Consider the following 25529-nt stretch of genomic DNA (forward strand, 5'->3'; position numbering starts at 1 on the left):
GTCAGTCCCCGTGCAAAAATCAACAAATAAACAGAGGCACCGCATTTCAGAGTCTGTTGCGTACCCTTCGCAACGGTGCCTGGTTTTCGTAGTTTCCACGTGGAGAGCTACCAGTGTATTAATTCTTGCTGGGGAGACAATAAAACTACATTTCCCACAAAGGCGCGGGGGCGGCCTCCGCTCGGCTTACGTCATTGCTTCGGCCAACCAATGACAGCTCCGGCCGGCAGTGAGGCAAGCGCCGTCAGGCGCCAAAGTGGTTTTTTTTTTTTTTTCCTTTTTTTTTTTTTTCCGCCGAAGCCGAGCGGGTGCTGCTAGCGGAGGCGCCATATTGGAAGGGACAAAACTCCGGCGACAGCGAGTGACACAAATAAACCCCTGGACCCCCTCGTTCCCCCAGCTCTAAGGGCCGCGATGTTGTACCTAGAAGACTATCTAGAAAGTGAGTGGGCGGCGCTGGCCGGGGCCGTCTGGGGGACCTGCGGACGGGGGAGAGCGCGAGTGGACGGGCAGGCGGGATGGCGGGAGGGAGGGGGAGGCGGGGGATGTTTCTTTCTCACGGTAACTGGCAGCCTCGCTGTGGGCCGCCGGCTCCCTCGACCCCCCCGACGCACGCACGCACGGAGTGACGTAGGCGCGTACTTTCCCCGTTGGCCCCGCCCCTCTGACGGACTCTCCCTTTGACAGTGATTGAGCAGCTTCCAATGGACCTGCGGGATCGCTTTACGGAGATGCGCGAGATGGACCTGCAGGTGCAGAGTAAGTCCGCGCGTTTGCCCTGGTTCGCTGCGCGCGTTCAGTGCTAGACTTACTTGCAATCGACGCCAGCTCCTGTGCTATTTGATTGTCCTCTGACTCAATGGCTAGTACATAAAGAGTTGTCAAAAAGAAGTGGTGATGACGAATCTTTCCCCTTCTTGCCTGCCTCGCTGCTTTTCCCCTGGCTTTTGCTATACACAGTAGGGCACACGTGTTCATTTCTCTAATTTAGGACTGTGCAATAAAAATTTCTCTACCTTCACTGAGAGCGTAGATGTATGTTTTCATGCACATCGGCGTCAGTGTTGAGAAGATTTTGACTTGCTACTTTATGTATAGAACATAGATTTCAGCATTTATACTTTTGTTCAAGTTCATTCTATTCAAAATTTAAGAGCAGAAAACTCATAGAAGCACAAGTTATATGTAGGTCTTCAGAGACCCCGAGTTCACCCTGGTGAACTTGGACTGTCGAATTGGAAAAGTTACACATTATAAAATATGTTCTCAATTGTCGACAGCATGGTATTTTCTCAATCAAAATGAGTAAGGGAAATACGATTTACTGTAAAACTTTTTGTCTGCTGTAACAAAAATTTTTGCTTTTCTTCACTTGTAGTGATAGCTTTGTAGTCCAGAGATATTTTTTTCAAAAATAACCTTGCTCTTTCGTAGAGCAGTATTTAGTTTATATGATCTTTTTTTTTCCTGTGAAGTTTCTTTAAAGAGTCTATGATTCAAAGAAGGTAAAAATCAGTACCTTTGGAGATAAGAAGGTAAATACTTAGAGCAAAATTACATTTCAAAACAGAACAGTGCTGAGTACCAAATTTATGTCCATCGTGCTCTGAAAGAACCTCACACACCTTCCCCCTTTGTGAAATGAGAATAATATAGCTGTTCCAACTTATAGAGATATTATATTAAAAATGAAGAATGTGAAATGAATTATATGATACATAATTAAAATGCATAATCAAGTGTACCTTGTCGACTGTGTCACTCTTTTTGTTTGGAGAAATATAGGTACTCCTTAATTAAATAATATTAATGGCTGGCTTTCATGGGGTATATGGGCAGATGTTTCTTGAGCCCTTGTATCCCAGCTATGTTTAGGCTCTAGCTAAAATGTTTCTTGTGCTCACAGGTTTTCTTAAAAAAGTAGTGGTGGAGGAAGATCTGGGTTTTGATATGTGATGGAGAGGAAAGGAGTATCATGGAAAGAGGTCAGAGAACCAAACATTCCAGAATGTGGGAGTCTTGAGGTAGCTAAGAACCTGTTCTTTCTACTCTGTGGCTTCTCTGGCCCACCACCGCCACCCACACTTCCAGACCCATTATTTATGAATGTACTTTTCTCAACCTGCTGCCAGTTTCATGTGGCACATAATACAAGGTGATATTTGGGGAAGCCACCTTTTTCTGTTTAGTGGATTGTAGTATGGAAGTCTGAATCGTGTGTTTCTCTAGCTTGCTCACAAAATTCGTTTTAACTTTAATGTAATTGAAATGTGAAAGTAGTGTTTTCTACAGGGTAAGCATAGATTTTGATGTTAGATCTGAGTTCACTTTAGGGCTTTACTAACTTACTTATTGACCTTTACTACTTTACCACTTCTGAGGGAATTTTATTGTCTGTAAAATGAGAATCATGTGAGGATTAAAAATAACACAGATAAATTAGAACATATAGTACTTGAAACAAAGTAGACGTTCAAAAATATGTAGCTGTTATTTTATACTTCATGATTACGAATTTTAAAATGTCTTCTAATTTGGACTTGATTATATAAATTTTAAACTTGCATTTTTTACATTAATTAGAATTTCTATAGTTAATAGGTATTATGAATTAACAAAAGAGACTTCTTTGTCAAATAAGCTAGGAAATGCTTATTTAAAAGAAAATTCTTTTAAAAAATTAACAGTAAGATTCTCAGAATCTTTAAAACGCTATTATGCACTGAAAATCTCCAAAAGAGGGATATAGTAAAAAGATTTTCCTCAATTTACGTAGCAACAGAATCCCTTTCATGTATTTTTCCTTTTTTAGCAGACATGGAATGAAATAACTATTCTTGGCCCACTTCAGGAAAAATTTATCTAAAATAAATAATATAGTGTATTAAATGAACAATGATTGTACCTACTACTTTGAGTCATGATGTATGATTATGGGGTGCTTAATGCTGTATAGCAAGAGGTTAAAATCTTTTTATCACTTTTTCTTATTAAAAGAAATGTGAGGATTATCTAGTGGTACTTTCAGTAAGAAATTGTGTTTTGGCACATTTAGCTGATGTAATACCATTAGCTTTTGACCCTAAAGCTGTACTATTCAAAAACTATGATATAGAACCTATGTATGTTTTTAACTACTTTGGCTATTGGAAAAAATTTTGAAGTAACAACAACAAAAATAAACTGTCAGTAGGGAAAATTGTAACCTTTTTTACTAAGGTAATTAAGGCATTATATATTTACATAATTAAAGCATGACATATTTAAATTTCTACTCAAGTAAAAGAGTGTATGTTGTCAGATATTTTTTCTTTTCCAAAATCAAAGCATGTATATTCAGTGTATGAATTTGATTATGTAAATATGAAATGTTTTTATTATGTTGTAGATGCAATGGATCAACTAGAACAAAGAGTCAGTGAATTCTTTATGAATGCAAAGAAAAATAAACCAGAATGGAGAGAAGAACAAATGGCATCCATTAAAAAAGTATGTTCAACACTCTGGATGATTTATCAGTAAATATGGGGACCTTCTGAGAAAGACAATTTTAAAATTAAATCATTTTCTGGATATCAGAATGAGGGAAAGTTATTAATGGCTCTTTAGAATTTAAATAATTTATTGCATTTTAGAACTTCAGGTATAGAAATTTTAATCATTGAAGCATTTTGGTAATTTAAAAAATTGTTTCAATAATTAGTGACTTTTATTAAAGAGTTACAGTACCATGAAAAAGTACATTTTTTTCTTTTAATTTGTTTTATTCTAGTTACAGGTAATTAAAGTTGCCTTTGGCCACAAACTGGAGTAAAAATAAGCAGACCTTGAGGCATTTTTATATATTGCTAGGTACCCAAGTTGGTGGAATCGCAGAAGAACAGAATCTTAAGAGTTGAAAGAATCCTTAAAAAGCCTTTTAGTTTAAAACTCTAAATTTGTACATGAAATGGGCCTAAAAATACAGAATTCTTTGAGTTTTTGTCAGTTTTATAGTAGTTGTAGCACTCATCCAGATTAGAATGGGTATCAGCTCTCCCTTCAAGGTTTGCTTTAAAGGTATAATCTAGTTTATTCTGGGATACATTAGAAGAACTACTTAAAAGACCTGGATTTGGGCATGACTGCCGTGTAGCTGTGGGACATTAGACAGGTCCTTTAATATATCTGAGTAATAATGGCTCCCCCACTCCCAACCTTCATAGATTTGTTCAAGGGTCAACTGAAAAAGAAATTTGAAAACTATAAATTTAGAATAGTTTGTGCTATTTATTTTGCCACATGGGGGGAACATTATTTCTGTTAGGAGAAAAAATTTCAGAATCTCTAATAGAATTGGTCCTGGCTTGGAGGATACCTGGAGATGCCCAGGTGTGTGTGAGTATCGACGTCACATATTTATGTCCCAAAGTCATTCATCATCACTTTACCCAATTAAGTTTTTATGTAGTACAGCTTGGATACTCCTGAAAAGTGTGGTAGTCCATGGAAATTCATGGAATCCTTTCTTTTTTCTTTTTTTTTTTTTAAGTAATTTGCTCTATACTGAGGAGAAATCTAAAGTATAGGTCGAGTTGTATGAATTGATACCTAACTTAAAATGAGAGTTATAGAGCAATTGGAAAATAGTGTCATGCAGGTCAGAATCCTTTCAATAGTTGTACTTTTGTAAAAAAGTTTTAAAAATGGAAAGTGTAAATGCACTTTAGAAATTATATAAATCTTAAATCTTAATTTTTTTTTTTAAAGAAAAGAACTATTCATTAGCTCACTTAACTTTTACTCATATAGAGGCTAGATTTGGAATGGTATTTATTTTTATTTATATATTGTCTAGGAATTCTGAAGATCTTCCTTTAATTCTTGGCTGTTGTCCATAATTTCTAATCCTACCCCATCCTACCCTATCCCTTGCTGGGTTTTTATTGCTGATGTAGGGTGACTGACAGTGACAACAAGGCATGATTATGAAAATGCAGTTATATGTCCTGGAGACACATATTTTTAAATTATTAATTTATTCTTGAAATTCACATGTTTTTATTCAGGATTACTATAAAGCTTTGGAAGACGCAGATGAGAAGGTACAGTTGGCAAACCAGATATATGATTTGGTAAGTAAAATTAATGTGCATGTTATGCCATAAGTACTTGAATTATGGGTTATGTTTTAAGTTTTGTTGGCTTAAGTGTAATAGGAAGAGCAGACTGCAACTGAGGTTTGCTCTCTTGATCCCATTTAATTTGAGAGTTCAGGGTCTATTTTTTAGTTTCTTTGTGGAAGAGAGGCAGAGAGTCCACAGTGTTAGTTAATAGGTCAGTAGGTCAAGAACCTTACATTTTAGCCAAATCTGCATTGCTATAAGATTGTAGTTGATGGTAGGCTTTTTTTCTTTTTTTTTTTTTTAACAAGAATAGGTGTTTAAGTTTATTTTACTAATACTTATGTTCTTGAGATAGTGTCTTTACTTGCCTGATAAGTCATCTTGAGATTGTTTCTGTGGTAAAATACATGTAAGAATCCTGTGTTGACCAGAGTTCTTGGTAGTTTGATTAAAAAGAAGAGAATCATTTGAATCAGTGTTAATAGATAGTGCTCAACTATCCATTAGGTGATATTGATAGATGGCACTCAACAACTGACTCAGGTGGCAAAAATGTCTGGGAAACACTAGATTAAATAAACTTAAAAAAAAAAAAAAGATTCTTTTTGTAGCAGCAGCACTTCCTAAAGATTGAAATCACCAAGAAGACAGATTTATGCAGTATTTCTCAAATTGGTATAATTATGCTGATCTTTTTTTATGTAAAGCATCTTCTAAAATATATACTTTAGGAAATACTCATTTCTGGTTTTGCCTCAAAGCAAGTTAAAGCTGAACACAAATGCTCACTTTTGGTTTACTTAGGATATAGATTTCATATCTTATTTTTATAGTCTTATCTGGATACAATTTTATTACTGCACAAGTACGTGTAAATATAAATGTCCTTGGCGAGCAAGATCTAGATGACAGGTACATACCATATATGGTATGCGTTGTAAGAGCTATGCTAAACTGGAAAACATTTGTTATGTAACGCCATAGAAAATATTTGATTGTTTTTATATGGTGAAAACACTTTAATGCCTGTGATAGCCTAGGCTCTTTTGTTCATACAGTTATTCTAAAAACAATTTAAAAGATACTGCCTAAACAAAGGTAGAGTGGGCTGTAGCTTGATTTACTGTGGAATGAAAACAAAGAAAAAGTTCTTAATTATTTTGGCCTTGAATTATGTCTATAACATAGAAAAAGACATTTATATTTGAATCCAAGACTAGTTTGTTTAGGAACATTCTTCATATTTAATGCCTGTGTCTGTAAATCTTTGTTTAGAGACTACCTGCTTTTTAAATCATATAGCTCTTCGTTCTAATCTTTTGTTTATAATTTATTTTACTACGTTTTATGCCTTTATTAAAAATACTTCATGCATTTATAAAAAATATATGTAACAAAAATATATGCTTTTTAAATATGTGTGTGTGCATCCATCTGTTATTTATGAACCACACTGTCCATCCACTCTGTACTTGGTATAATAGAGTTTTACCTGGGTGTAACGGAGGAATAAAAAATAAATACTGTAAATGGCTTCTGCCCTCCAGGTGTCTGTAAACTAGTTGGGAGGACTACAAAGTAAAGTGATGCCCACAAAGTAAAGTGAAGAGCCTGTACAGAAACATGTAACGAATAAAGATTAATGCAGTTGAGTATTAAGGAGTGTCTGGTAAAAGACCGGACTAAGTCCTGCAGAGTTACTGTTGATTTCTTAGAGTATGTGAGGTGAGTTTGTACAGAACTTATTGAGGGGCTCTGGGGCCTGGATTAGGTGTTGTGTTGAGGGGAAGGCATTTCACTCAAGGATAGTGAATAAACATAGAATGAAAATAAAAATTAGTAAATTCTTGGGGGAAGATAGATTACTTAGGCTAGAGAGTAAAGTAATAAACGGTGATGTAATAAACTTAATAAAATGTAATAAATGTAATAAAAAACAACTGTCCATAATGGATCCATACAGATGTGAGTTCAGCCACTTCTCGGACAGCAGGACTTTGGAAAAATTATTTAATCCCAGAATCTATTTTCTTGTCTTTAAAAAAGCAGTATTAATTTGTGCCTTTAAGGATCTTTGAATCTTTCTCTGTCTGTCTATGTCTATATTTAGATATATATAGAGAGATGTGTATGTATATATCTGTCTATATCTGTACACACACACAGACACAGTGCTCTTAGCTTGGCAGGTAGTAGGGACTCACTCCTTTAAAGACTCACTGCATTTCATTTCTCTAACTAGAATTTTCTACTTTCCTGAAGCCACTGCTTCCCTTTCAGCTCTGCCAAGTTAAACCTGTTTTTTCCCATTTCCTCGCTGTTCCTAGGACTGCCTTTTGTCTTTTCTTTGCTCTTTTCCTCTCCTTTCCCTCCGTTCCCTCCCCTCCCCTTCTCTTTGTTGTTTTCTCCCCTCCCTTCCTTCCCTTTTTAATACTCCATTGCTACACTGCTATTTCATACGACCATAATATCGTTAATATAAAAATCCATCCTTCTTTGAGGCCTAATGTTAATCACTTGTATTATAAGCTCGCCTTGGTGGGCTCTCTCAGTCTCTTTCTTGGGTGTTGCTCATAAGGGTTGCTGTACCGAGAGGTTCTGTCTGTGACCTGTTGTTTCTTAGCTATTCGACTGGTTCTCATATAGAGGTAACTCACTTCCCGTTTTCTAGCCCAGCTCCAGGGGCCAGCAAGACCAAATGCCACGTGGTGAAGAACTGTGCTGTCAAGGCCAGTTTTACCTCCCTCACCCCTGCACACACCACCCAAGTTGAAAAACATTCCTCCAGTATTTTTCCATGTGTACTTTTAGTTTTAACGATTATATAATAATTGTTCCTCAAGCTCAGACTTCTCCTCTGAGACTATTTATCTTATCTGAGAATTCCAAGGCCCTGTAACTCAGTGTATTAAAACTTAACTCTCAGCCTCTCCTTTTACTTCTCTCACTAACATCACTTATCATGAATAAATAATTATTAAAATGTTAAAAACAATTATGCACCCTCCCAGTGCTTTGTGTGCTGCACCAGATTGCCACAGTGGCTTGTGGTGTTTGAACACTCTAGGCAAGTAATTGCAATCGAACATAAGGGAATTATTGACTTGTTCAGTAGGGAGGTCACTAAATGGATTTACCGTCTCAAATTAGTTATACTCCCTGCAATATTAACAGTAAACATCCAAGTGAAAGTCTTTATAAATATTAAACTGAAATTAAATTCCTACAACATTTAACATCTGAGAGCTTAGTATGCTACGTGCTTCAGAGGTGAGTGGATGGGACATAGTATAAGTATAAAACTACAGTAATTTTTATTCGTAGGTCATTTGCCCAATAAACAGTGGTACTTCTATTTATGTAATTCTACATATTGGCAGAGTATAACTTTCATTCATTCAGCAAATATTTATAGATCTCCAGCTATAAGCAGTCGCTGGGTCTGGATGGGCAGTAATGACACAGACAGGTAATGAATACAGGCAAACTGTTAAATAAAGATTATTTTAGATTTTGATAAGTGCTATGAAGGAAATAAACATGGCAGAGAGAGGGAAAAAGAATGAATAACTAGGGGAGGCTATTAAGAGTGTAGTCAGGATGAGTGTAGTCTAAGGAGATAACATTGAGGTGGTACTTGGAAAATGAGAAGGGCCAGCCATGTAAAGAGCTTAAGGAAGAGCATTTCAGGCAGATGATGTACCAACTGCAAAATCTAAGGTGGAAAAGGGCTTAACAGGTTGAACCAGAAAAGAGACCGTTGTGGTTGATGTGTAGTGAGAAAGGAGAAGAGTGGTATGAGGAGGCCGGCAGGAGCCGGCACATGCAGGGCCTCGTAAGCCAGTGGAGCAGTGGTGTGATTTTTATTCTAAAGGTAGTGGGAGGCCAGTGAAGGATTTTAAACAGAAGAGTGAAATATACCTTAGAGGAGATTGTATGTATGCCTTTGCTTAAACATTATATTATTATGGTAATTTCAAGTAAGCATGAATTATTTTTACAGATTTTAAGGTACAACAATTTATTATATAATTGTGTTTGATTTCACCTCCCGCCCAGTGTTTTATATAGCATGGTATTTCATTGTATTATTTTTCATTAAAATATTTTGTTTTAAAATCAGTAGTAAACTTTCTATTCCTATTACCAGCACTGTACTGATTACCTCATTTATTAAGGAAAGAAACCAGACTGCATCAGTATCCACCAAAGAAGAAATTTGTTGAATTAGGAGTTCAGTAGAACAAACTGACAGTTTATTTCAGTAGCTGTTTTAGTGCCATTAGACTAAAAGAAAAAAATTTATCCTATTAAAATAATTTCCTTCTAGAATCCTGATACTTACAGTCATTAAACACTTATTTGTGTTCCTCAGCCAGATGTCACTGTCATAAAACCATATTAGATTACAATACCTAATAAAGTTGATTTATGTATACTCTGATAAAATTTGAGCTTTTAGTTAATGCTTGAATGATTTTAGCACTCTCTTACAGTGCTCAATACCCTTGAACCTGCTTCTTTTTTATATCCTGGACTATTCCTAAGACGATTATATTTCAGGCCTGCATTTTACCTATAAATTTTAGAATTCTTCATCAGATACTCTAATTAAGGAAATGTATTATGTGAGTTTGACCTTTTGATTTGTCTCCTATCCTTATTGTCTTTTAGAAAGATGATTAGATGTGGTTTATGTGCTCAGGCCTCAAGCATCTGATTCAGCCTAAAGATGGATCAAATTTTCATCTAGTTTAAATATAATTCAGAGATGTGAAGAATCATTTTCATGACTTATCATCAGAGAAATAATTTGCCATCATGGTTCCTTTTTCTTCCCCCAATTTATTCTCCTTATTCACTGTTAGCAGATCTTTTCATGGATTGAAATTTGTCTCTTACTGCTGTGAATTTCAACTTAGAACCTTATAGACTGAGTGCTCATTTTGAAAGGGCAAGCGAGACATCTAAATTTTGGAATTTGACAGTGTGGGAAGCCATAAAATCATGTAGGAACTTTTAAAAAGCTATATTTAGTTCAGTTTGGGTCTATTAGTGACACATTTTAAAATTTCAATATTGGAAAACTAGGAGAGTCAAAAGAGAAAGAATAAAGGATTACAACTATGCAAAAATGTTAAAGGATGAGGATTTTTTGTTTGTTTCATGCAAAGGGGTCAAGTGACTAATATTTTTATGATCATGAATATGTTAACAAGTAATGTTGACAGAATTTCTTTTGTCTCTGAGGAGGTCAGAAAAAAGATAATAGATTTAAATTTAAAGCAGTTATGATTTGGGGTTGTAGGATATAATTTGGGATTGTAAAATAAAGAAACTTTTGTAGCTAACATTTATTGACATTAAGTGGGGAACAAATTAGTCAGAATCTGTGGTCAGCCTTGTGTTAGGAATCTATGGTTAATGGCAAATCTCTGTCAATTGGATCAGTATCCCCTTTACTACTATAAATCAGTCTTAATGGGGTCAGGTGTATGTGGAGGGTGGGGTAATTTAGGTTCTTGCTTTGCCTGATGCCTGTGGGGCTGTTATGGCGATCAGCTAGAGTAGGTGCTCTACCCACTCAGAATCGTGGGTAGAGGAAATGCACTTGATAGGTTTCAGTCAACTTCAGTTCAGCTCTTGCTATGGCTGTTTAATACTATTTAAGTATCCTGGTGCTTTATAGCTTAAGTTAGATCTTGTAGTCAACTTACTTTCCAACTTCTAATTTAGTACAGCAACAGTGACTCTAAGAAAAACAATTCTCATTGCCTAATAATTGCTTATAATATTAATCAGTTCATAATCTTTTTTACATACCAGCAGGTGGGAATGATTGGTAGCTGTGTTACAAAGCTGCCCACCACAATGTGATTAAGGCTATTCTGTCTTTGTTTATCTTATTTATGTATTTGGGTTTTAGAGTTATTAATTCTTTGGATTCTATTGCTTTTTCTGAGCTATCTAGTATTGGAAATTCCATCATTTTCCATGCTCTCAGGTGTAATAAACGTTATCAGTACTATCTGTAATACAGTGAAGCAATTCTTAAATGCAGGAGTGGAGTGAGTTAGGAGAAGCTATATAGTGTCTTCGTCTCACCCTAACCCCACCCTCCTAACAGAGATTCTGACACTCTTCCTCTCTATACTATGTGTACCTATGACAGGCCACACTGTACTTTGCTTTCTTTTTCTGTGAGAATACTGGTTGTCTTCCTGACTCTACATGGTCTTTAATTATTACTCCTTCTTTCCATCTATTTGAAGACAATCCGTTCTTCACCCTTTAACTCGTTCATACCACCATGGTGTCTGCCACGGCCCAATGTTTTATTTTTTATGTGCTATTTCTGATCCTTTTCCAACTGTTGCTCTTTTGTTACATCTAGGGTATGTATTTTTTTAAACCTTCATCATGTTAAATATTCCTATATAAATCTTGATTTGTCAGCTAAATTCTAATTCCTATAAAGGCAGGGATTCTCTCTCATTCTTCATGTATCTTCCATTTAACCCAGCCCCAAGCATATAATTGGAACTCAATATTTATAAGTAATATAAGTGTAGGTAAGAAGGGCAATGTGGAGTATTTTCGTTGCTTTAAGTTGTCTTAGAATTGAAACGTGAGTATTTTTTCTGATTTCCCTTGAGATTAAATTTTGACAATGTAGGAGATTCTTGAATAACTGAGGTCTGTGTTCACACTTGATTATTGGAAGGGAGGTTCCATTAAAGGATGCTCAATTACCTGCAGGTTCTTTGAATAGGAGCAAGTGTCCATAATATGTGACCCTGTAGGATTTCAAATATTGTGATTACAGCTTCTACCAAGCTTTGGAGAATAACTTGTGTGTGAAGTTGGAGGCAAAATGGGGCTTTAACTTATCGAAAAATCACGAACCAGCATGCCAGTGGTTGCTGTTAATATACAAAATACAAATAATAAGACAATATTCCTTTTTTTTTCTATTTGAATTATATTACTCTGAGTTAAAAAAAACAATTGCAGAAGTTCACAGGGCAATGTTAGGTACAAATGGTGAAGCACAGATTATTACAAATATATTAGTGTTAAATTTCATTTCCATAATGCGTTATTAGCCATTGACGTTGGGCATGTTACTTAACCCTTCTGAGCCTTAGTTTCTTTGCTTATGAAATAGAGACAGTGATACCCTGTCTGAAAAGATTAAGGGCTAGAAAAGATAGATCATCTAAGGCACCAAGCACATTACCTGGCATCTAACACACACAAATTGTCTTTGCTACTTTTCTCCCCTTCTCCTTTATTTTGGATGTACATTATTTAATTGAAAGTCTTGTTTAAATTTTTTGCCCTCATGATGTATCATAAACATTTTGATATTTCTGAGAAGTTACCTTTAATTATAACAGTGGTCCAGTGGGAAACTAGAGTTTGGAAAACAATGTTGTCAATACTCTAACATGAATATTTTTCAAAGATTTCTTGTTTTTTGGTTTTACTTCAAAGTAGCAAATTTGAAAAAGTATTGAAAAAATATGTAATATTAACCTTAAAAAACACATTAAGACTTGTTGCTAGTTTGAGGTGTCATATAATTTTCTGAAGGCAGTCAAAAGATATCTAGGTGAATGAGAAAAGAAAATTTTGCCATCTTTACAAGGGCAATAGTGTTACAAAAAAACTGTTTTAACCAGGCTCTTTGGGTAATGGAGTTTTCTGGCTAAAAAACCCTTTTGTTTCAACCCTTTACATAAATGTTTACAAGTATAATGGTCCACTTTCCTGCCTTAGGAAAATGTATGTATAGATTATAGTAGCCTCTTTGTTTGTAGACTGAGGATCTTTCACTCCTCATTATAAATAACAAGTATTATGGTATGGCAGTATGGTTGGCCTTGTTATAAGTAGGAGGAGATTAGGCTGAAAGTAATCCCAGGGTGTACTATGGAAAGTTCCAACCCTCCTGCACCTCTTCCCCCCTCAAATCCCTAATACCAGTTTTACTTTAGTTTTCATATCTCACTTCTTCCGAACATTTTCTAACAAATTGTGATTCTGGTTTCTTAAAACTTAAAATTTATTAAAGGAGACTTGGGAAATTATTTAACCTAGCACCCTTATTTTATAGATTAAAAACCTGAGGTGTAGGTTAGTTGACTTGCTCAAGGATTCAAAGCAGATTCACTAAAAGAAACAAAGATTTAGGTTTCCTCCTTAAACTGACACTTTAATAGTGTCCCAAATTTTGGTGGTTATCTTTGATCTTCTTTGAAACAGGTAGATCGACACTTGAGAAAGCTGGATCAGGAACTGGCTAAGTTTAAAATGGAGCTGGAAGCTGATAATGCTGGAATTACAGAAATATTAGAGAGGCGTAAGTAAAATTTACAGTTTTCCATCAATGTTGGACAGTACATGTGCAAATTACTGAGGAGATACTTGTCCCACAGAGAATTCTCAGATCCTGCCCCTCATTGGATGGTGGTGACCTGGTTTGATAGCTTGGACCCTAGCAATTGGAATGGAGAAAGATAATATAGGACATTCATCCACTCACTCTTTATGAGAATAACATATTAAGTCATTCCATTTTAACATACGCATATATGCTAGTAAGATTAATGGTAAGAACAAAGATTTAAAGAAATATAACCATCTAGAAACAGGTTAACCATCTGTCATTAAAGGTATTGACTTTGTCCTATTTACACACTTAAGCATGCAAGGTTGTTTTCTCTTCTTAAGAGCTGTCTTAAGGCTTACTAGGAAAAAATTTAATTGGTTTCACAGGACTTCCTCTTTTTCTCAAAGAAGTCTTTCCTAAGCTCTCCCTTATCAGCAAGGAGCCATTCTGATATTTCTTTGCAAGGCTCGACTTGATCTCCTGCTGTAAGTTATCCTTATCACTTCTTGGATTTAACTCAGGAGACTTCCCAAAAATGGAAACCTGTGCTCTGTTTCTTTAACCAATTTAGTATCTCTTCCAACCTAAATAGGTTATGTCCATAAAAGTAGATAGTGTGGTGCTAAGCCCAGAGTAGGGACTCAGTAAATGTTAGTTGAACCAAATCAGTATTATGACTGATTTCTACTAGAATTTAATTAAAGGATTCAAACATCTTTTTTTTTTTCTCTTGGTGCATTTCAACAGCAAAAACATGTACCTATTTCTACACACAGATGAAAGGTTTCTTTACAGTATTAGGTTATGTATATGTATCTCTGTTGATATACTCACTAGAAGTCAACTAGAGAAGCAACCAGGCACGAATCCATTTTGGTGTCCATAGTTGCATTTTTGTATTCAAAGGTAGATCCAACACTTTAGATGATCATCTAATTTATTTGTGATACTTTTATTCTGGGGGAACCCTATCTGAGGATAATAAGTATTTTGAGACAAAATAAAATATTCTATAGCTGCTGTGATTTTTTTTTTTTTGGAAATGCTGATGATAGCTGTGAGTGACAATTCATGCCTATTCAGTACTGCAGGAAGGTTAATGAAGCATCCTCTGTAAGGACACAGACATGAAACTAAATTGGATCAAGTTATAAAAACTGCTCCACCCTGTGCCCTGCCATAATTTCATCTCAAGGGATCAAGATATACCCATAAAATTTCTTTAAAAGTATTAAGCTTCGTAGTAGAGATTCTATGCCTCACTTGTCACAAGCAGAATCCCTAACTTCTTTTAGGAAGTCTTTACTATCAGATGTCCTTTCAGTGATCAAAGAATTTTCTTTCATATAGTAATGTCCCATCACCTAATACTTTAGGATCTCCCATTCAAAGGTCTTCTAACTCAATAAAACTAGGTTGAGTTTTTCAGATCGTATCAGTAGTGGAGTTATAATATCCATTGGTACCCCCTGTCATGAATTCCCTAAATAGACATTAGCATGCCTTCAGCCCTTTTGTACTTAAGGCGAATATTGAGAAATGGATTACCTACTGTTTAGAGAAAAAATGAAATTGGCTCAGGGTGCAGTTGGCATTGGTGACCCTCTAACATGTTTGGCTAAAATGATACAGGCATATGAATCAGAACTTGCCAGTCCTCTGCTGGGTGAGGGTACACAGTGCCTGTAGTTGATTGACATGTAAGGTTCTGTGGTGACATTTAACGGTGGGCTATCTCTGTGCCTCTCTCTCTTTTAGGATCTTTGGAATTAGATACTCCTTCACAGCCAGTGAACAATCACCACGCTCATTCACATACTCCAGTGGAAAGTAAGTTTGGTTTAGTGCAACTAAAACTTTAAATACAGTTAAAAACTCATTGTATTACCTATATATTTTCTTTTATTAGCTTTACACAACCCATTGAGAAGCAAATATCCTTCCCTTCCTTTTATTTTGTGGATGTATTTTTTCATTGCAGTTACTGGCAGGCTTATCTTCTTCATCTGGGAAAAGCATATTTTATTTGGGAGCAGATAGTCTGTTTTCCCTGAAATTCGTAGAGGAAGAATGTATGGTACTAATAGCAGCATATACTCTCTGCTTACAGATGACTGATTCTCTCTAGAGAGAGTTACAAGCGAGCCAAACAGTCAGCTACTTGGTGGTGGGCTCTCTGTCTTTTTCTGTATTTGCTTCTCCAGTGCTTAGCCAGCTGTTTGGTATATAATAAAGTTTCAAATGGTTGATGAGTTAGTGAGTAAATGAATGGCTAGTCAGGTGGCTACCTGGCTAGATGACTGCATTGGTTCATTTTTGGAAAGAAGTTTTGATTGAAAACTATTCTAAATTGTAGATTATGTTTTGAAAACAAAATTCCTGTTGTATTACATGTGAAACCATAGTGCATGGCTTATCTTTAGTACTTTGCTACTCAAGTTTTTTTTGAATGTCTAAGCAGTCTGCTCTTTATAAAACATGGGACACAGAGAGTTCTGTTTGTCCTGTCTCCGAAGAAAACATAATGTTCTGTATTCCATGAGGAACTCAGGTCATAACTATACTGGTTTATAACTAGATGGAAGTATGTCTTGTCCGTAGTTCTCTGAAGTTTAAAAACACATGAATTCTTTATTTATATTCAGAAAGGAAATATAATCCAACATCTCACCATACGACAACAGATCATATTCCTGAAAAGAAGTTTAAATCTGAAGCTCTTCTATCTACCCTTACATCAGATGCCTCTAAGGAAAATACACTAGGTAAGTTTATTATCTTAAGTATGATTGCTTGCTTGTTTTGTTTGTGTTAAAATAAGGGGAAATGAAAGCATTCAATGAATCATACAAATTCTTTATCTAGTTAAAGTCTATGGAAAAAAAGAAACAGGAAAAATGTGACATGAAAATTTTATAATGATAATGAAAATTTAAATTTCATGATTATATCTGTGCTGGGAAATAAGATATTTTAAACTCACTAACCTTGTGTTTCTTCCAACCATTTTTATTTCTTTAATTCTACACAGGTTGTCGAAATAATAATTCTACAGCCTCTTCCAACAATGCTTACAATGTGAATTCCTCCCAACCTCTGGCATCCTATAATATTGGCTCGTTATCTTCAGGAACTGGTGCAGGGGCAATTACCATGGCAGCAGCTCAAGCAGTTCAAGCTACAGCTCAGGTAAAAAGGAAAAGGTTTGGAAACAGAATGTTACATTTTGTCTGAGTCATTGGCAAACTCTTACAGAAACAACTGGATATGAACAAAAAGAATTTTCTTACATACAAAGTTTCATTTTTAAATTATAGTTTTATGATACCCAACATTTTATTTAATGAAATGAATATGGAGAAATTACCTGATTGATAATGAAAAGTAAAAAATAAATTCATAAATCACATGCAGATCCATTCTCATCATAATTGCTCATGATGCACATGTTCTTGACTAAAAGCCACATCACCTGCTAGGACGATACTTTATTCTCTCTACCAGTTCCAGAGCTTTCTCTTTAACCTCAGAACATAGGTCACTTAGAGTTTATTCACTTCTGTACAGTTTATCTGTATTCCAGATGAAGTTGCCCATCCTATAGTTACTTCCTGTGTAAAAACTGATTTTAAATCTTTATAGCTTAAATTACAATGATGAAAATAATGGTTTAAATAAAATAATATTGGATAAACCAAAATAATGCTGTAATTGGTAAGACTTGAAAAAGAAAATCTACATGTTTATATGTATTAATACTATCAATGAATGTCTATTTAAGATGAAAGAGGGACGAAGAACGTCAAGTTTAAAAGCCAGTTATGAAGCATTTAAGAATAATGACTTTCAGCTGGGAAAAGAGTTTTCGATGCCCAGGGAAACAGCTGGCTATTCATCATCTTCGGCGCTCATGACTACATTAACACAGAATGCCAGTTCATCAGCAGCCGACTCACGGAGTGGGAGAAAGAGCAAGTGAGTCTCATTGTTGCAGTAGCCTGTACCTTTACTAAGTGTTCAGTCTACTTGGCATCCAGCTGGGCTTCCATATATTAAACAAAAGCTGCATATCATGGATCAGGATGAACTTTGGGCAGGTGCAAAGACGTGACATTTTCATTCACACTGCCATACTTTGAAGGGGTAAAGTCTTTAAAAAGTGTTGAGTCTTTAATTTTTCTAGAGTCTTAAATTGGGTTTGTTAATAAACGACTTCTGTTTCTTTTGTTCGTTAGGATAAACCATTTTATGGAACTTTTTTCACTTAGAACTCATGTATTTATAAGTCATGTATTTCAAAGTAAACTAATGCATATAATACAAATTATATCCTGGAAATTTTTTTTAAATAAGCTTCTTCATTTTGATTAAGAGCAAGTTGTCTCAATTCTTGGTCTTATGTTCCCAAAATTGTAATTTTGAAAATTTTGTATGTGAGATTTTGTATATGAGACTTTTAGGATGATTTTATGAACTTTAAAAATGAAAACTTAACAGCATTTGGCACCATCTGTCCCGGGTGCCTGCATATGTTAGGTGTTCATACATAATTAAAGTTCAAATGCTAGGCCAAAAGAATTAATTACCCAATAATTGTATTATAATTTATTTTTAAATGTATTATATTTTCTGTGAGTAAATCTCTAAAACAATGATCATTGTAGAATTACCACAAAAGTGCTAAATATCTTAAAAATTAATTTATCTTAATGACCCAAATTTGTTGTAACTGCTGATGATAAATTTCTGTATTTTTGAAATTCGGTTAGCATATAGATAATGGTAAGTTACTTGTGAATTTTAACACTGTTTGTTTCCTGTCCTATATAGGTAAGTATTCACAAGTCAGTTGATGGTCATGATCATTTTGACCAAATGCTTTTGTGTACTTGCATTTTAGATTTTGATGAAGAATATTCAGTTTGCTCAAAAAGACACAGAATGTCTGTAACGTAGCCATTACTAATACTAATTCTTAAAAGTATTACCTATAATTTAAGTCAATGGTAAGTAGTGACTGATTCAAAAATTATTTTAAAAACTTGGAAATATTTTTAAAGAATTTCCTTTGAATACCTTTATTCTCCAGAAAACAAAAAAATCTCAAAAACCGTTATGAAAAGTATTGCTCTTTGTTGCTCTAAACAATTGTGCTTTTAAATCTGTTTATCAGATTACTTTAACTTAGTGTTAAACATTAATTCATACGTTTGATGTCATTTCAATTTATACCACTTATTTAGGAGTTATTCTCAGGTAACTTCTTCTGGATGCTGAGCAAATAAAACTGATGCTATTTTTTCAGAAACAACAAGTCTTCAAGCCAGCAGTCGTCATCTTCCTCCTCCTCCTCTTCCTTATCATCATGTTCTTCATCATCAGCTGTTGTACAAGAAATTTCTCAACAAACAACAGTAGTACCAGAATCTGACTCCAACAGTCAGGTTGACTGGACTTATGACCCAAATGAGCCACGATATTGCATTTGTAATCAGGTAAAAGTTTGGTATATGTCTGTAAAAGCATCATCTGAATAAACTGCAAAAAGAGAACTATTTCATTTTTTTAAGTGCTCTTTTTACTCCAGTTAAAATGCCCTTGCTTTTTTGGTATATTTTCTCCTGCTTCTTATAAAAATGACATTTGCTGTAAATACAAATAATATAAAAAAACATGAAGTTACCCATAATCTCAGCCCTCAGATATAACCTATAATTAAACATTTTGGTGTACCACTACTATATACTTCATGTACATATTGTCTTAGTCTGCTCAGGCTGTCATAGCAAAGTACCACAGACTAGGAGGTTTAAACAACAGAAATTTATTTTCTCTCAGTTCTGGAGGCTGGGTAGTCCAAGATTCATGTGCTGGCTGATTCTCTTCCTGGTGAGGGCTCTCTTCCTGGCTTGCAGTTGGCTGCCCTCTTGCTGTGTCCTCATGTGGTGAAGAGAGAGAGCTCTGCTGTCTCTTCCTCTTTTTATAAGGGCACTCTTAGAACCCTACTCATATGGCCTCATTTAACCTCTGTCACCTCCTCACAGGCACCAGCTCCAAATGCAGTCACATTGGGGGTTAGGACATTAACACATGAATTTGGGGGAGGGGCACAAATATTCAGTCCATAGCATATATGTACACAGATGCACACAAACACGTGTGTGTGTGTGTGTATGTGTATGAATTTGACAGTTGGAGTCACAGTATATTCTTTTATGTAACTGGCTTTTTCCACTAAATCATGTATACTGAACATGATTTTTCTTTAAGGTCATTTTTTTCTTCTCACAGTTAATCTGTTATACTGTATACTGTAATTTATTTAACCAGTATTTAGCTATAGATTACTTTTCAGGTTTTAATTTTTTTGAAGTTACAAATAACATTATGAGAAGCATTTTTTCTTTTTTTTTTTTTTTTTGTGAGGAAGATCAGCCCTGAGCTAACATCCATGCTAATCCTCCTGTTTTTTTTGCTGAAGAAGACCGGCTCTGAGCTAACAGCTATTGCCAATCCTCCTCCTTTTTTTTTTTCCCCAAAGCCCCAGTAGGTAGTTGTATCTCATAGTTGCACATCCTTGTAGTTGCTGTATGTAGGACACAGCCTCAGCACGGCCAGAGAAGCGGTGCGTCGGTGCATGCCTAGGATCCGAACTCGGGCCGCCAGTAGCAGAATGCGAGCACTTAACCACTAAGCCACAGGGCCGGCCCCCATGAGATGTATTTTTAAATGTAATCCATTTCATCTAATTTTTAGGATATTCCTTTAGAAATAAAATTGGTTATAAATATTGATATAGGCTACTAAATTTTCTTCTAAAATTTATTAGCAAAAATTGATGAGCGTACCTATTTCCTAAAGCCTGTCTGACACTGGATATTATTTTCTCTTAAAAACCATGTACCAGTTTGATAGTTTTGTATCACATGATCGTTTCCATTTACATTAGTACTAATACTGGACCTTTTTTGGCCATTTTGATTTCTTTTATGAATTGATTCTTAATGATGTTGGCTGATTTTCCTATCATTTTTATCATGTACATTATAAATATTTTACTTGGTTTAGTTTTTTTTTAATTCTAAAATTCCAATTTTGTGTAGTAATGACAGTCTTTTTCTTTATGAAGTCAGCCCTGGATTCTATGCTTAGGGAGGCCTCCTCCCCTTTTCCTCTGATAAATGTGTCTTGTACTTCTTCTCATTTTTGAATTGTTTTGTCTAGCTCTTGATATGCTTCAGTTTCTTCACATTTAAATCTTTAATCTATCTGTAATTTATTGTGTTTAAAGGTGTGAGTTGCCAATCTAATTTTTAAGAATTTACCATTTAAGAGTTTGCTAGTTGTTCTACTGTCGCCTGACAAGCATTTTTTAATATCAGTGATTAAGAAAAGACTATCCTGTAAGTATCCTGGCAATAAAAGTAGGCTACCTACAAAAGAGCAAAATCAGATTCACCCAAGATTTCCCCTCTATAACACTAAAAACTAGAAGTTGATGGAATATGTCTGTGGAGCTTTGAGGGAGAAATCTGAGTGCTCCCCAAAAGTTGTTGTTTGTTGTTGAAAAGTTATTGTTTATGTGCATGGAACTATATACAGGTATTCTCACTCATGCAGAGAATTAGAAAGTATGCCATCTAGTTAACTCTGTCTGAAAAATTATTCAGTACACTGAGAACTTAAATGAATTAAAAAATTAGAAAGTCATGGTGTAAATTGCTAGTGGTGAACAGCAAAAAGAAAAGTGAGAAAGGACATATAATAAATAGATAATACACTTAGAAGTTTCAATGAAATGGACTATTGACTGCAAAAATATCAATGACCTAAGAAAAAGGAAAAGCCTTAAGTAGGTAAATAACCAAGAAAAAAACTTAAAATGTTTATAAAAGGAACCACCCACAAAAGTGACTCCACTCCATGAGGTGGTTTACAGAGCAAGTTCTTTCAGACTTTCAAAGAGCACACAATTTCTTGTATGTACCCCTGCACGCCTACCCAAAAAAGTCTTTTAGAAAAAAACTAAAACGTATATAAAACTATACACCCTGTTTCTTAATGCAATTGTATATTCACTCTATTTTCCTTCATTTTCTAACAGTATCATAAACAATTAATTTGGATTTAGATGCTTGTTATATGTCATAATAAAAATATTTAATTGTCTTTTAACTAGGTATCCTATGGTGAGATGGTGGGCTGTGATAACCAAGATGTAAGTATTAAATTTTTCTATTTAGGAATGAAAAAAATCACAGATTATTATTACTTGAATATTTTTATTTACTGTCTCAGTCTAAGAAAATAAGTTTGCAGTTATGTTAATTATGTTATATTAATGCTAGAATATTCCTCTCCAGAATAGGGTGGTATCCTTAATGTGTTCCGTATTTTAACTTTTAAAGCTAATTTGATGGTTTTATGCGAAGATTGTATTTCTCAAAAGGTGTTACGTTGTATGAAAATTAGAAATACCCTTTTCCTGCTTTGCTAATGAATATTGTGTTTACTAGAATCCAGTCCACTTTTCACAATGAAGAACTGGAACTTTAAAACAATACGTTCTTTTAGAATAATGGTGCAAAGGTGAAGGGTGGGAATGTTGAGGATCTAATGTGAGATTATTTTCCTCCCATTAGTGTGGTATTTCCTACTGTACTCTGCAGATGTCAGCTGATAAGAGCCACTTCTGATATAAAAAATAAAGGAGGTGTGAAAGAAAGGAATTCCTATTTCTTTCTTAGGAAGCTTAATTTTGAATAGAGATATGTTTTTATTGAATGCTGAGAATATTTTTGTCCAGTAATTTTCACTGCTTCCTTACTTTCATAGAACTCAGCCCCCATTCTTTTACTCCAGAGGAGTAATAGAACCCTGAATTCTTTGGAAGTACTCCTCAGCAATGTCAGAATCCTAAGGTTAATAATAAGAGTTTTAAATTTTTAAAACAATCTGAAGATTGGGAAGAGTTGGCTTGGTGCGTTAAAATTTGTACTCTCCCTGACCAGACACAGTTCCAACAACATGTTCACATAGATGGACAAAGACCCCTCTCCCACTTCCCTCTTTAGAATCATTTGTAGTCTGTTTGTGATTATTGCAAAACAGTATTGCTGAGCCATTTCAAGAACACCACTGTAAACTGTCTTCTGGGGCCATTAGTGAAAATGACTGAGATTTCTGTGAATACCCCCTCATACTTTCTCTAATCCCTCTCATTTCCAGTTGTGCTCCTCTGAGTGCTAAGATTTTCTGTGAAAGTGTAGAACTGCTTACTATGTTGCAGAGTGGAATACTTTTCTCTACATCTCCAAGAATAGATGCACCCAGAAAGGAAACTCAGGGCATCCCTTTATGTCTTAATTATAACTAGCTTATTCCACTTTATGAGGGAGCAAATAATGCTGAATATTAAATAAAATCTTTAAAATACATTTACCTTCTATGTAAGAGACTTATCTCACTTCTTCTTGTCCTTGAAAGCTGGTGTCAACTTACTCTTCAGCTTAATGAAAATTAGTGCATTTTAGTTCGTTATGTAGGATTATTGGAATAGATTACATGAACCTCGGAGTTAGCAAAGATGCATAATTTTTCTGTGCCTCCATTTTCTTGTCTCTGAAACTTATCAGTTGGACTAAATGATGTGTAAATCAGCTCTTCGATCTAAAAATTCTATTTTCATGAATCTAATTATTAATATTCAGTCTCCTGAGCATATTTTAATATACTCCCTAATCTTTAGAGGTACTAAAAGCTATTTCTTTGCAATTTTGCTTTCTAGTGCCCCATAGAATGGTTCCATTACGGATGTGTTGGATTGACGGAAGCACCGAAAGGAAAATGGTACTGTCCACAGTGCACTGCTGCAATGAAGAGAAGAGGCAGTCGGCACAAATAAAGGTGTCATTTCATTTGAGGAAGAAAAACCGTCAACTAAACATTTTATATAGGACTTGAAAAAAGAAGAAAAGAGAAAGAAGAAACAGTGCATTTCCAGGCAACCACTTAAAGGATTTACATAGACAATCCTATAAGATCTTGAACTTGAATTTTATGGGTTGTATTTTAATAATGTAAGTAAATTATTTATGCACTCCTGGTGTGCTACGAATATTGTTCCAGTTAGCCTTGGATTATTTCAGTGGCCAACATATGCAGATATTTGTACTCCTCAACCATTTTCTCAAAGTAATGGGCATTCTATAATTTAGACTTCAAAGAATTCCAACAATGAAGATTTTAAGAAAAGTATTTTATATTCAACAGGTATGTTCTGCTGCATGTACTGTACTCCAGAGCTGTTATGTAACACTGTATATAAATGGTTGCAAAAAAAAGTCAGTGCTTCTAAAAAGAATTTAAGATAATGGTTTTTTAAATGCCTTTATAATAAGCTTTGTTTCTTTGTGAAACTGAATTCAGCAGGCTGAAAGAAATGGTTCATGTAATAACGTGAGCTGGTGTCCTCTAGAGTACCTGGGTACATAAACAGAAACTCCTGTAGGTAAAAACTGATCTGTGCCATTAGTCTTTATATGTCTCTGCATCCAGATAGTGCAGTTCATGAGGGGGAGGGGGAGGGCTGAAGGGGAAAGGATGTTAAAGTGATACATTTTTATACCAAATGTGTTTATTTTTTTGTGCAAGTAATCCTTAAAATTGGAATTGTATTAGGTGTTAAAATAAAGTTTTTAAAAAATTACTCGTATTTATACTTTACACACTTAATAATGAAAATTTCTTAATTCCAATTAACTTCCAATTTTCATAATCTAACAAGGACAGAGGCCCAAGACACAGCATGCTGTGTCATCTGTGATTTCTTTAATAATGCTTGGAATTTGTGATGTGAAAATAAGGGAAAGACGTTTTTAATGTAAATTTGAAATGCAAATGTATTTTTTTAGAACATCTCTGGCTTTTCCTTCAGTCTAAGGGATGTGAAAAAAGTCTGATTACAGCAGATAGAAAATAATGGTGAAAGATGTGTTGACTTGAGGCGGTGTGGCCAACTTAAGTAAAGAGATCCCCTGGGTTGGAGCTTAAAATTCAGTTCTATTTTTGATTTTACCACATACTGGTATGACAGTTAATTCAAATTTTGAGTCGCTCTGGGCTGTATTAAACCAGGGTGGTGCTGGCTGCAAGGTGTCTGTGAAGCACTCCTAAGGTTTTATTCTATAGGTGCTATTTAAATTATAAATTCTGTGTAGTGGAGGTTTTATTTAAGGTATAATATCGAGTCTGGTCGGTAGAAAAATCCTTAAATCTTTAAAAATACTTATTACGTTATATTTCTTTTATATTGAAACTTACTGGGTCCATCAGATTTCTGCTTTAATCAAAACCACTTATGATCCTCTTAGAACTTATTTAGAAAACTGTAAAATCTATGCAACGCCACTCGAAGGGTATGGATTAGGTAGGGGATTTCAAAGGTCCCTTCCAGCTTCGAAGTTCCTGAATTCTGAGCTATTACAGTCTGCTTTTATATAGACAGCCCATAAAACTAGCTTAGGTTCATTTGTGGGTACTCATGGTTTCTTAGTACCATGAGTATCATGATGCTCAGTATTTTCATGGAGATTTTATAAACCTTTAAGAAATAGTATATAATGTAGTGTTCAGTTAGCTTATGAGCATGTTGCCTGGAGATGTTCAGTGGTACTCTTTAATCTTCTAATTATATATAATGACTTTTCCAAACTCATTCGTTTTATAGGAATTGGTCAAAGGAAAAAGCCTTATGTACAGCCTTATTTTAAGAGAAAAGTCCTTGTCAGAGTCAGGAACATCCTTATTTTCAGCTGCTACAGCCCTTTTCAGTGTGTGAATTCCACTGCTTACCAAATCATTCAGAAAATATTTTGACAAATTTTAAACTCCAAGATTGAATGTTTTATGAAGCATGTATAAAGAAGTAAGCCAAAATTTTGTGCAATGATTTAGTAATGAGTGAAATCTGTTAATATCTGAGAAAGAGAGAGAGATATAATGGGCCAAACATGGAACTACCTCATCCA

At 34.9% G+C, this 25529-nt stretch overlaps 1 protein-coding gene across 2 annotated transcripts; it reads left to right on the forward strand.

Moving 5' to 3' along the window:
- Nucleotides 1–294: 294 nt before the first annotated feature.
- On the forward strand, nt 295–24208 carry ING3 (inhibitor of growth family member 3). 2 transcript variants are annotated; one of them, XM_058529004.1, is made up of 12 exons: nt 299–442; nt 688–759; nt 3389–3489; nt 5049–5114; nt 13374–13470; nt 15259–15330; nt 16146–16265; nt 16532–16689; nt 17282–17475; nt 18806–18995; nt 21680–21718; nt 23288–24208. In XM_058529004.1, exons 1-12 carry the CDS (start codon nt 415–417, stop codon nt 23402–23404), a joined length of 1254 nt encoding a protein of 417 aa, XP_058384987.1. In that variant the 5' UTR covers nt 299–414; the 3' UTR covers nt 23405–24208. The 2 variants fall into 2 exon arrangements, 1 of the variants encoding a protein (XP_058384987.1); XR_009216603.1 differs by lacking the exons at nt 13374–13470; nt 16532–16689; nt 17282–17475; ... (1 more) ...; nt 21680–21718; nt 23288–24208 and having other exon boundaries at nt 295–442; nt 16146–16234.
- The last annotated feature ends 1321 nt before the right edge of the window (nt 24209–25529 follow it).

This window comes from Diceros bicornis, chromosome 3 (assembly GCF_020826845.1).
Source record: "Diceros bicornis minor isolate mBicDic1 chromosome 3, mDicBic1.mat.cur, whole genome shotgun sequence".
NCBI lineage: Eukaryota > Metazoa > Chordata > Mammalia > Perissodactyla > Rhinocerotidae > Diceros > Diceros bicornis.

What these genes read in the sequence shown, in the direction of transcription:
- ING3 (XM_058529004.1), top strand. Translation starts at nt 415, where the DNA reads ATGTTGTACCTAGAAGACTATCTAGAAA. An exon ending in CAGTTCAAGCTACAGCTCAG is followed by an intron (nt 16,690 to 17,281) that starts GTAAAAAGGAAA and finishes TGTCTATTTAAG; the next exon opens with ATGAAAGAGGGACGAAGAAC. An exon ending in CGGAGTGGGAGAAAGAGCAA is followed by an intron (nt 17,476 to 18,805) that starts GTGAGTCTCATT and finishes CTATTTTTTCAG; the next exon opens with AAACAACAAGTCTTCAAGCC.